At 38.4% G+C, this 12545-nt stretch overlaps 1 protein-coding gene across 1 annotated transcript; it reads left to right on the plus strand.

The window, feature by feature from the left end:
• The first annotated feature begins 2051 nt into the window (after positions 1–2051).
• Positions 2052–11750, plus strand: LOC129247432 (esterase B1-like). Its single transcript, XM_054886564.1, has 5 exons — positions 2052–2310; positions 9123–9435; positions 9501–9651; positions 9773–10512; positions 10588–11750. Exons 1-5 carry the CDS (start codon positions 2261–2263, stop codon positions 11047–11049), a joined length of 1716 nt encoding a protein of 571 aa, XP_054742539.1. The 5' UTR covers positions 2052–2260; the 3' UTR covers positions 11050–11750.
• Positions 11751–12545: the final 795 nt, after the last annotated feature.

Raw genomic sequence — 12545 nt, forward strand, 5'->3', positions numbered from 1 at the left:
ATACTGGTAGTAGACTTATAGGTCTGTGCGAAGTTACTTGCGTAGGATCTTTGCATGGTTTTGGTATTGCGATAATTTGAGCAATTTTCCATACTTTTGGCAAATATTTCAAGTTCAAGATTTGATTGAACAAGTTCCTTATATAGATAAGCCCCTTCTCTGGGAGTTATCTTTAAATTTTTCCAGTTATTACGTCGTATCCTGGCGACTTGTTAGGATCACTTCTCTTACATATGCATTGTTTTATTTCTTCTAATGTAAAATTTTTTGGTTTGCATGGATCTTTTTTTCCGTGGGTCGGGTAAAGGTTTACATTAGGCGTATTGTTCGTAAAAGTACTTTTGAAGTGTTTTGCGAGAACTTCAGCGTTGTAAAGATTTGTTCTAGTCCAGCTACCATCAAATTTTCTTTAATTTTTCTTGGATGTGCGCAGATATGTTGTAGCTCGAGAAACAGATAGTTTCTTGTGGAGTGTATTTTATAGTGGCAATCATTATTGTGTCATTAAAATAGGCTATCGCACTGTCGATTTCGTCAAAGGTATTTAAGCTTATTTTATTGTTAAGTCTTCGGATGAATATTTTTTAAATGTATCCCAGCAAGTTTTTTTGTTATAGGTATATGTTTTTATTCGAGGATTCCTTCGTATATGAGCTCTGCTATATCATTATTATTGGGGAATGGTCAGATGATAATTCAATTAACGATTTAATTGACATATCTTCGTGGTTAACGTTTTTGGTTATAAAAAAGTTGATCAAATCTGGACTTTTTTTCGGATCAGTTGGCTAGTATGTTGGGCCATTACTTATAAACTTGCTGTTGTTCCTTTTTAGGGTGCCCAGTAAATTACGTCCTTTGGAGTTCGTCACTCTTGAACCTCAGATTGCATTTTTAGCATTATAATCCCCGCCAGCTATATATAGTTTGCCAAGTGTTTTCAAAAAGTCGTAGTATTGTGATATGGAATTTATGTATTTTGGGGGACAATATACAGCAGAGATTGTTAGTTTGCCGCCTTCGCCTTCAATTTGGACCGACGTCGCTTGTATGTTTTCTTTTTCGTATTTTTCTAATTCAATACATTTAATGTCTTGCCTAGTTGTTATCGCTGTGCTTTGTTGTCAGGGTGGTTTGTGACAAATATTGTTTGTGATAGTGATCGTTTGTAAACACTATCAGTTCTTTCAAGTGTTGCCCCAACCCGTTTGCATTCCAAGCGACTATTTTCAGTTTACTTGTGCTGTCCATCTATTTTGTTAATGAGCAATTTTATAATATTCAATATATTGCACATTTGTGTGAATACCTGCTTCATCATTTCTTTTAATTCTTTAATGTCGTCATTTGAAGTTGCTTCAGAATTTGATTCAGAATTTGTTTCAGAATTTGTTACACCCGATTGTGGGTTGTTAAAAATAACTTGGGCATATGACATTGTCGGTTTGTATGTAATTATGACAAGTAATTAATAACGTTTTCTATAATTAAAAAAAAAAAATTAAACGTCACGTTCACATTAATTGTTGCAAAAGTATTAATGTTAATTTATGGTCGTTAATGGGTTAAATTCCATTTTTTTTTAATTTATTCTTACTAGTTTTGGTTTGAGTATCATGATTTTCTAGCTATAATTAATTTTGCACAGAAAAAGTAGTCATTTGACCTATAGTGCATTCGAAAGTACGGACGCCCTTACTTTATTTCATTCAAGGTAATAAACCATTTCAACTATAAATCAGTTAGTTTTATTTATAAATATTCACCGTACATATACCGGCTCGGATAAAGATAATAATTCTATAGCCACTATCTACACTTATAAGGGTATTTACTCAACAGCATTTCTAATTGTAATTACTACAGGTTTAGCTTAAAATATGAATAACAAATTGAGACTTAAAAAAAATAGATTATTGCCGCATATACATACATATGTACTCATATTTATTTATACTTAATCGTGCCTACTTTGAAGGCATATGTAATTAAATTCATAGTCGCAATTGCACTTGATAATTAAAGTCACTGGCTACTTACCGAGGTCCAACGGGTACCGTTGGAGTCATTATCACAAATGTATTCGCTGGCTATTTCATAGCGGCGCATTGTGTCAGTTTCCGATCGTCCGTCGTATGATAATAAAGCAACTCAAGTGCCGGGCGCGTATTTTTAAGTCAAAAGAATTTTGATTACTTCTGCTCTAATTTTTAATTTATTATCATTTTATCACCTACAAATTGTTTGGAATTTCGCAAAAATGGTCGATATTAGTTTGCCGTTTATCGATTTGTTGCGAATGGGAGCAAAGTAAGTGAAATGTAAAAGGAGGAATATTGGCTGGGAAGCTTCTAAAGCAATATTAAATATGTACACTGGTACTGTATGATGTGAAAAGTGGTACGAGATTGGCTTCAACTACAACAAATTCTTGACTTAAAATTGGAATATACGCGTATTGAATCGCACAAATAAATTTTAAAATAATATTTTTAATAAGCGACAATTCGAATTCGAATCACTTGTTTGTGGTATGGGAATATCATTCCAGTCCATGAACTTCCACAGATTAGAAATATGTACTGGCTTCTGGGGTTCATTCAGGAGTGGTGTGTTTTTACTTTGTGGAAATATAAATGACAGGTAAGACCAATAGAAAAAGAAATATAAATGGAGCAACAACGGTGGATATACCAAATTTATTTGGCTCTTATGTATTTTGATGCTACATTCATACCGCTATGCCCGGCATAACACAACATTCAAATGGCCGCTTCCGCTTTGCTGGCGCCGCCTTAAGTGGGTGATCCAATTTTTAGTGGCAGTAGCGTCTCGTATGCCAGCCTCAAGCTCGTCCAAAGGGATTTTCTTCTTAGCTTATACTAAGGAATTGGCGTAGCGTCAGCGAAAATAGTCGAGTAGTGTCAAATCGCTTGATCGCGGAGGCTAATTGATGAACGCTAGCCGCCAATTGGCTCTTGCACAAATTTCTTTCACACAACTTCAAGCGCTGCATCACTTATAGCGCATGTAGCACTGTCTTACTGCAACCACAGTTTTTATATGTAGATGTTGTCCAATTCTGGCCCCAGAAAGTCGGTTAATATTTCTCTATGCTGAGGACCGTTGGCAGTAACGGTGTCCACTTCATCATTTTGCAAGAGATTAGGTCCGATGATGTCACCATACCATAAACCACACCAAATAGTCAGTCTTTGGACCATAAATGGATATCGTCCGAAAAGATGTTTTTTTAACCAAAATAGAGATCTCCACATTTACAACTGAGCCGGAATTTCGACAATATTTTTTAACGATTTCCACGCGTTTGACAATCGTGAACGGATGCTGAAAATTAAATGGCAAACCTTAAACCGTAATTTGACAGCTGTTAAACCATAGATATGTACATATACAGGGTTGGCCATATTAAACTGACCCATTGAGTAACCCTATAACTTTTTACTGTAATTTGAAATCTAAGGTCAACAAGCCAAAGACACTAGGCGCACTTAAGGCCAATATCCGACGGGAAATAGCCGCCATATCGGCCGAGACGCTGGCCAAAACTATGGAAAACGCCGAAAAACGGGCACATTACGCTATACGAGCTAAGGGCGACCACTTGCGCGATATCATATTCAAAAAGTGATGTAAACGAATCGCCTTGAACTAAATTAAATGTTTTTCACAATGAAACACAAAAAAATGTTTCTTTTTCCATATTTTTTTAATAATCACATGGGTCAGTTTAATATGGCCAACCCTGTATATCTTCTTCTTCTTCTTTATACCGCTTACGCGATATGTAATTGGCGCACTTGCATTCACAGTTGATTTTTTGGCCGAGCTCCTCTTCCAATTTTTAGCTTGTGCTTGATATTGTTTCAGAAACAGGGGGACCTGCAATTTATGCTGACTCCGTGGCTTTTTATGAGAAGTTCTTTCATGGCAGAATTCAATCGCAGGTTTGCCATAGGCTCCAAGGGGCGATCACTTTAAAAACAAACTTTTTCTTTAATTTGCGTTTCATACCCCATGTTTTGAAACCGAACACTACCGAATGGTAGTCACACTCCAACCCATTGGCGTACAGCAGCCGAGAGACTTCATATTTAGAAATAAAAAAAATTCGAGGAGCACCAAAAAGTATGCGGCAAGATTAGAACGCGTTTTTCTCTCCAAAAATTCGCAATAAGTGAGGAATAGAACGGCGCTTCGTTTGCTGTGCAATATTGAGCCATTACCGTCCAGTTCGAGTTGCTTACGAGTCCCTTCCGAATGCCAACATAGAAGTGATCAATGCCCGCCGATCTAGCGGGTATATCTGTCACTTTGAATAGCAGCGCGGATATGGACAAAACGACCAACATCACACTCAGTCAGATTTTACTAAAAAATATATCACTACACGATGCTTGTAATGTGAGTCATTCATCTTCACGAAGCCATTAAAATAGTTGGGTTAGGTTAGGTTGAAGCGGTTGTGCACTATGCGACACACTCAGGCTCATAGCCCATTGTGATGCCGCACGGGAAACTTGTACCTGTCTTTTCTAAAACTAGTGCGTGGAACTAAGATCTTCCGAGACCAAGCAGCCTCGGTAGTCTAGCGTAAGTGCACTAGCCTGCCATCCCAGAGGTTGTGGATTCGAATCCCACATCAAACACGGTCCTCGCACATTTCAACTTTCCTACTTTCATAGTTTCCTTCCTACCCCACAAAATTCAGCGCATTACTTGCATTGTGGCTGCTAAAATAAGCACAAAACAAACAAAAAATACACATTGCATCAGTGGCGCCAGCAAGAGGAAGCGGGAAATCGCGGTAACAGGGCAGACACACCAAATTTAGCGAAGTCCTCAACCATCTGTTTGATTCTTCTGCCAGAAAAAGTTGAACACAGATGGCGCTCTAAACACTTGGCGGCAGGCTAATCACCCTGCCAGAAAACAAAATAGATTAACGAAACCAACACAAGACGAAATCTTGTCGAGGCCCTATGCTCCCGAGTGAACAAGGAAAAACGAAAAAGATCTGCGAATTCATTACAAGATAGTCTACCTAGGATAGTCTACATAGTGAGCCTACGTCTGAATAGAGCAGAATAGTGGCAGAAATGCATCTTCCTCATCTAGGCAACTTCTGCAGAAGTCATGTGTTTACACACCCTTCCTCTGGGCGTGCCTGCCGATTAGGCAATGCCCCATTAAAACTGAAATCAGTGTTCTAAGACTGTGTTTATCTTGTCTTGGCAGAACTTCTGTGCATTTAGCATTCAGAGTCGAGCACTGTTGTCGGGCGATTCTGCATGTGGTTTCATTACGCCATCTTTCATTCGCGGCACTTACAATTTGCTCAAAGTTAAGCAGCTTACATGTTTGCACGGGTGTACCTATGCGATTGTCTGATCCCGGGTGTCGCTAGTTCATCGGCTCTGGAGTTACCCTCAATGTCGCAATGGTCAGGAGAAGCCATGTTATCATTAGGTGAAATGACTCAGCCGACTCGTTAAGAGATGTGCGGCATTTCATGGCTACTTTGGAGGTTGTTGATAGTTCAGCTTTAAAGACTCTACAGTAGTCGGGAAGCCGAAAACTGATGTAATTGAATTTATATAACAAAATGTGTCATCATGTCAGGGTAACGCTGACTGTTCACTCCGAAAATTCTACCGGCACCGTTTTCAAAGATGATTCGATGACTTCGATGACTTCGCCATTCTAAACCCCGCAATAAAACCCGTGACGCGTTGTGTGTGCATAGTTTTTCTGGAATGGCATGTGGATGAACGACTGTTTTCATAAAAAAATGCTTAGATCATTTAAAAAATAAATAATTGGCGCGTACACTTCTGTTAGGTGCTTGGCCGAGCTCCTCCTCCTATTTGTGGTGTGCGTCTTGATGTTGTTCCACAAATGGAGGGACCTACAGTTTCAAGCCGACTCCGAACGGCAGATATTCTACGCATAGTTCAACTGAGTATCGCTGCATGCTTAAGTGTGGCAAAGCCGAGATACTGATTTTCTGAAAGAATAAAAAATAAATTCGCGACGGGGCGTTGCTGGCTGTGCTCACTGTGGGTACGGGATCGTTTTTTGTGAATTGCTAGAATCGCTCATAGGTTCAGAAAAATTGTTATAACTTTTTATGCAATTAATATTTCTGTATTAGATTTTAAAGAATGTGTGGACGAAATGAAGTCTGGAACATGATTTTTTAACCATTTTTGGTTCACACGAGCTTTATGAGAAGGTGTCGAGTCCTGTTGGAACGTCCTGGTCTACGACCGAAATGTTTGCGTGTCCACGGCTCTAAAGCAGCTTCTAAAACATTTTCCCGATAATAAGTCCCATTCACTTTGACACCAGGCTCGATAAAAACTATTTGAGAGCGTCAATCAGCGGTCAGTGCGGCCAAAACCATTACTTACGGTGGGAAATTGCATCGAGTGGCCACACGTAGGCTCAAAGTAAACACGATCGTTTTGAGTGTTTATGAACTGCTCAATTGGGAAATTTTTTTCATCAGAAAACACAATGTTAGGAAATTCGCCACGTTCGTGCAAGCGCAACAGCTCCTTTGCTCTTTCGCACCGAACTTTTTTTTGCGGGGGTGATTTCGACGTGGATTTCGTTCAAGTCGAGCATTCACTTTCCGAACCATTTCTGGCGTTGTTGCGGTTTTTTTTGGTCCACCTCCATAGCGTGAATCTTCATAATGAATCTTCATATGTCTCCGAAAGAAAGTCTTCCTCCATTTTGAGGGATTTATGAGGGAAATATCACACTTAGTTTTTAATATTCAGAAGTAGGAAATTATTGAATAAATTTCTATAAATTGTACTTTTTAGACTGGATTTGTTCTTATATCGTTGGAAGTTTCGAAGATAATGTTAACTAAATACCGGTAGTTACCTATGAAATGAGACTTTCAGCTATTAGTCCATAGATGTCGCCACGAGTATTTTTAAGTCTTCCCAAATGTCTTGTTTTTTCGTCTGTCATCTGTCAACAATATTCAGTTCATTGTTTGTTACGTTTCATACAACAATGCATTTTTGTCGCTCTTAAAAATGTCGAATTTCGTACCTTCAAACTGCGATTTGCGGACGTCGTTGATTTTCTGTTATCAATTGAAGAAAAACGCTTATTAAGCTCATCAAATGCTTACAGAAGCTTGTGGTGGACATGCTCTAAGTAGAGCACAGTGCTTCAGGTGGTTTGAAAAATTCCGAAGTGGTGATTTTAGCGTGGAGAACGAGGACTGTGGCCGGCCACCGAAAAAGTTTGAGGACGCCGAATCGCAAGCATTGTTGATGGATGATGGTCAAACGCAAGAAATGATGGCAGAGCAGTTGGGAGTGCCCAAAAAACCATTTCCAAACGTTTGAAAGACATGGGCATGATTTTAAAAGTTGGAAGATGCTATTCTCCCGGTTCAAAAGGAAGTCTTTTTTGCATCGAATCGTTACGGGTGGTGAAAAATGGGTGTATTTCTCCAATGCCAAGCGTAAACGATCGTATGGTCCGGTCCGCCCGGCCACAAGCCAAAAACAACGGTCAAACTAAATCGCTTCAGTCGCAAGGCAATGCTATGTGTTTTCTGGGATCAGCGGTATATGAATAAGGTAAGAGCTATTAAAACCTGGTGAAACAGTTGACGGTGCACGCAACCAATGACAAATGGCCGATTTGAACAGCGCTATACACAGAAAACGCCCAGAATATGCCGATCGGCGTCACAAAGTAATTTTTCTTGCTGACAATGCACCGCCACATCGAACAAAAGTGACCCGGGAACTGGTGGGGACGTACGATTGAGAACCGCTGGTGCATGCAACCTACTCATCAGACTTGGCGCCTTCCGATTATCATTTGTTTGCAACGATGGGCCACGCACTTTCCGAGCAGCGCTTCAATTCTCACGAAGAAGCCAAAAAATGGCTCGATGATTAGTTTGCGGCCAAAGGCGGCTAATTTTTTGGCGCGGCATCCACAATTGCCTGAGAGATGGGAAAAATGTGTCGCTAGCGATGGCTATTATTTTGAAGATTAAATTTGTAACCATTTTTTGTTAAAAAACGTTTGAAATTGCAAAAAAAGTCTCAACATTTCACAAGTGGTTTTTCGATGTCCGCAAATCGTAGTTTGAAGGCACGAAATTCGACATTTTTAAGAGCGACAAAAATGCATTGTTGTATGAAACGTAACAAACAATGGTAAAGTAATTTGAATTTGAATTTGAAAAATGACATTTTTAAAGAATTGTTAAGCGATAACTTAAATGACGACATAAAGCGTCATCTGCACCCAAGCGAAAATTTTAAATTGCGTTAAGGGGACCGTCCAGATCATGCCCTGAAAAAAGGTATTTTTGGGAATTATTTTTGAGTATATAATGAAAGATATATAGGTATTGTTAGATATAATAAATAAAGTCTTAAATTGTGTAAAAAAAATTTTTTATTCATTTTATTGCATTTTAATGTACAAAATGGTGGCCGTGCGTAAACGCCTTAAAATCGAAGTGCAAAATGGTACCAAGCAGATCTCGGGAACGGCATGTCTATAACAAATACTGGTTAATCCACCAATAAAAATCAATATTTATCCAAAAATATCAAAATGGCGGACAAAAATTGAAAAAAAGCACTTTTTTTTGCTGTTTTTTTAAATAAACAATTAGTAGCAATGCAAAATTTTAATATTTTGTAAGTGGACTACCTCGTTTAGTATGTGTAGATTATGTGGTTTAAATTTCAAAAGAATCGGTCTAACAGTTTTTGTAAACTCCTTGGTACCGTTTTTAAAACTTTGTTTTGAGAAAAACGCGTTTAAAGTTTTTTTTAATATAAACAGCGTGTGTGTAGGTAGTGATGTTCTGGTAAGAAAAAAATATATATACACTGCTCTGAACTCTCTGAAATTTAAACACAATATTTATACATACATATACTTTCGAGAAATGTAAAAAAAAAATTGATTTTTTGAAAGTGCTAAACTAGACGGTCCCCTTAAAATACATCACAAGTAATTGCCATCAAAGATTAGCATCACCCTTGAATCGCTCTATATCATCTCTCTATCAATCAAATACTTTTTGCTTTGTCTGATCTTAGAATGCTCACCCATCGCATACAGCAATATCGTCTGACCACCAATGAAACAGTTGTGGTGCCCACAAGCTATGGCAAAGTTAAAGGTGTTAAACGCAGAACCATCTATAATCATCACTTTTACTCCTTTGAAGGAATACCATACGGCAAACCGCCTATCGGTGAGCTGCGTTTTCGGGCACCACAGCCGCCTACGCCATGGGCGGGTGTGCGCAATTGTACCAGTTTAGGAAATCCACCGCTGCAAAGACATTTTATAGTTGGTATCACGCAAGGTTCCGAGGACTGCTTGAATTTGAATGTGTACACCAGAGAGGTGAGAGAAATTGCTTTGTGGCTATACAACATTTAAACAAATATATTACTTTTACGTTCTTGCAGTTGAAAAGTGACAAGCCCTTACCGGTGATGGTTTGGATCTATGGTGGGGCTTTTCAGATTGGCGAAGCTACGCGGGATGTTTATGCGCCTGACTATTTTATGGAGCGGGATGTCGTTTTGGTTACGGTCAACTATAGACTTGGCGCTTTAGGTTGGTTGTATAAAAAAAATTTAACTCAGAACAATTTTCAATACTTGCACTTTATTGCTTATCTATAAAAATTTGCTTAACCTGCTAGTAGCTAATTCCCCATTCTAACGTACATCCACAGGTTTCTTGTCCTTACGCGACCCAGATATTCAAGTGCCCGGAAATGCAGGCTTAAAAGATCAATTGCTCGCTCTGCGTTGGATTCAGCAAAATATCGCCAACTTCAATGGTGACCCAAATAATGTCACATTATTTGGTGAGAGTGCCGGTGCGGCATCTACGCATCTGCATATGCTCGCCCCAAAGGCGCGCGGCCTTTTCCATAAAGCCATACTACAATCGGGTACAGCTCTTTGTCCCTGGGTTGAAGCTACACCCAGTGACTGGGCTTTTCGGCTAGCCGTCGAGTTGGGCTATAGGGGTGGAAATATTGATAAGGAGGTATTTCGTTTTCTCTCCAATGTGAGCGGCTCAAAAATAGTACACGCTCATAATAATTTGATATTACCACACGAAGAACGAGAATATATTTTGTTTGCTTTTGTGCCGGTAGTGGAGCCATACGAAAGTGAAGATTCTCTGATCACAAAGCCTTTCAAAGACTTGCTGATTACGTCGTGGAGCAATGAGATACCATTGATAATTGGTGCTAATGCACATGAAGGACTTATTCATTATGATGAAACTAAGCGCAAGCCATATCTGGTGAATGAATTAGACGATTGTGTATATGCACTGCCAGCTGTTGTGAAAAACGAGCGCGAGGCACACGAACACAAAGAGTTGGGACTAAGAATTAAGCGAGCACATTTTGGTGAAAAGGAACCACACCATAGTGAAACGCTCTTACAATATTTTGAGGTAATATAGGAAGTGAAAATCGTTCAAAAAAAATGTACAATCTCATCTTCTTCTTTCTTTTTCTTCATTCTACAGGTGTTGGCCTATAGACATTTCTTGAACGACATGCATCGCACGCTTTTGTCCCGTGTAGCCTATGCATCGGACGTGCCCACCTACCTCTATCGCTTTGCTTTCGATTCACAGCATTTCAATCACTATCGCATTTTAAAATGTGGCAAGTCTGTACGCGGCACCTGTCATGGCGATGATCTCTCTTACGTATTCTACAATGTGAACGCAGTTAAATTGCCAGCAGAAAGTGGAGAGTTCAAGGCAATTCAACGTATGATTGGCATGTGGACGGCATTTGCGGCGACCAGCAATCCTAATTGCGAGGAAATTGCATCGACTCAATGGCAACCGGTCGAAGCTAAAGATGTGGAACTAGCACAGCCAAAATGTCTGAACATAGACGAGAAGGTAGAATTTATTACGTTTCCGCATGAGAAATTGAAGATCTGGGAAAGTCTATATACGAACGATAGTTTATACTAACTGAGCTAATGTGCAATTTATTGCTTGCGTCTTGCCAGATCATATGTGAGTAGATAAGCAGGTGTCTTTTACATTCTACCGAGAATGCCACATAATCGAATTTTGTTAATTTTTAGTACTTAAGTATAATATTTAGCAGTGTAACGTTTGTAATAAGGCTGGTGAAGACATTTATTTTTCATTTTTATATTAAAAGAAATTTCTAGTCGCTACATTCTGCTATTGGCAGTTACTTGTGCGCAATTTTGGTATGAAATTTACTCGAAACATTATTTTCTGTGAAGAATATTTAACTCAAAGTTTACTGAAAACTGTTTCATTTCACATTTGTTATTTTTGTTAAAAATATGAAAGATTTTTTTCATATTAAAAAAGTCTTGCTGGATTCTAAACAAAATTGGCGCACAACACTCATTTCGTTTTTTTGCAAATTACTTGCCAAATTTTGTGATAAGTTATTTTTTTCATCACACTTAGACAGTCACATATTATTCCCGTTATCATTTTAGTTCATCAAACCAAAACAAAAACAAACAAAAAATAAAAAACACTGCTGGTAGGCCTTAATTAAGCGAAACGCCTTTAGGCATCATTGGGGTCAAATTGGGGTTAAAAAAATATATTAAAAATAACTTTTTTGTTACTCGAATAATAAATTTTTACTGTCATTAAAAAATTATTAAATTTTACTTATCATATAATAGTTTTTCTAATGATATTTAAAAAATAATAGAATTCAAGGCTCCTACACGTGAGTAACGTCTGTGCCTTATCTAATCACAAAAATGTTCATCACTGCTCGCAGAGAGGAAAAGTGGAAACGCGTCAATCATTGATCGAGCTGATTACTTCAAAAAAAAACAATGCATTTGCGCTCTTCCACTATACGAACGACTCGCCGGCAAAAATCGAAAAAATATGTACAGCGGCTCGATAAAGAACTCGGACACCCAAGTGAGATGGTTTTAAATCACAAAATATTGTGTTGGCAACTAAGTAATTGCGGATTTTTTTTTAGAAAATCAAAGACTATTTTTTCATGGAACTAAATAACTTTATTCTGTAATGTTTGCCCATTTTGATCAATGACCTTTTGCCATCCTTCAGGCAGCATCATAATCCCACGTTCATTAAGCAGCAAAAAACTGAATCAGGTACGTTTGACATCATCATTATTATTGAAATGTTTACCATTCAAGGAGTTTTGTAAAGTTCAACACAAAAATTAATCAGATGGTGCAAGGTCAGGACTATATGGTGGATGTGGCAAAACATCCCAACCAAGCTCCAATAATTTTTGCCGAGTGGCCAAAGATGTGTATGGCCTGGCCATTGTCATGATGGAATACAATACTTTTTCGATTTGTCAATTCGGGCCGCTTTTCTTCAACTGCATTGTTTAATTTCGTTAGTTGTTCATTGTAGGCATCAGCATTGATCGTTCGGTTAGAGGTAAGAGTTCAAAGTAGACAATTCCTTTGTAATCCCACCAAACT

The sequence above is a fragment of the Anastrepha obliqua genome, chromosome 1 (assembly GCF_027943255.1).
Source record: "Anastrepha obliqua isolate idAnaObli1 chromosome 1, idAnaObli1_1.0, whole genome shotgun sequence".
Taxonomy (NCBI): Eukaryota; Metazoa; Arthropoda; class Insecta; order Diptera; family Tephritidae; genus Anastrepha; species Anastrepha obliqua.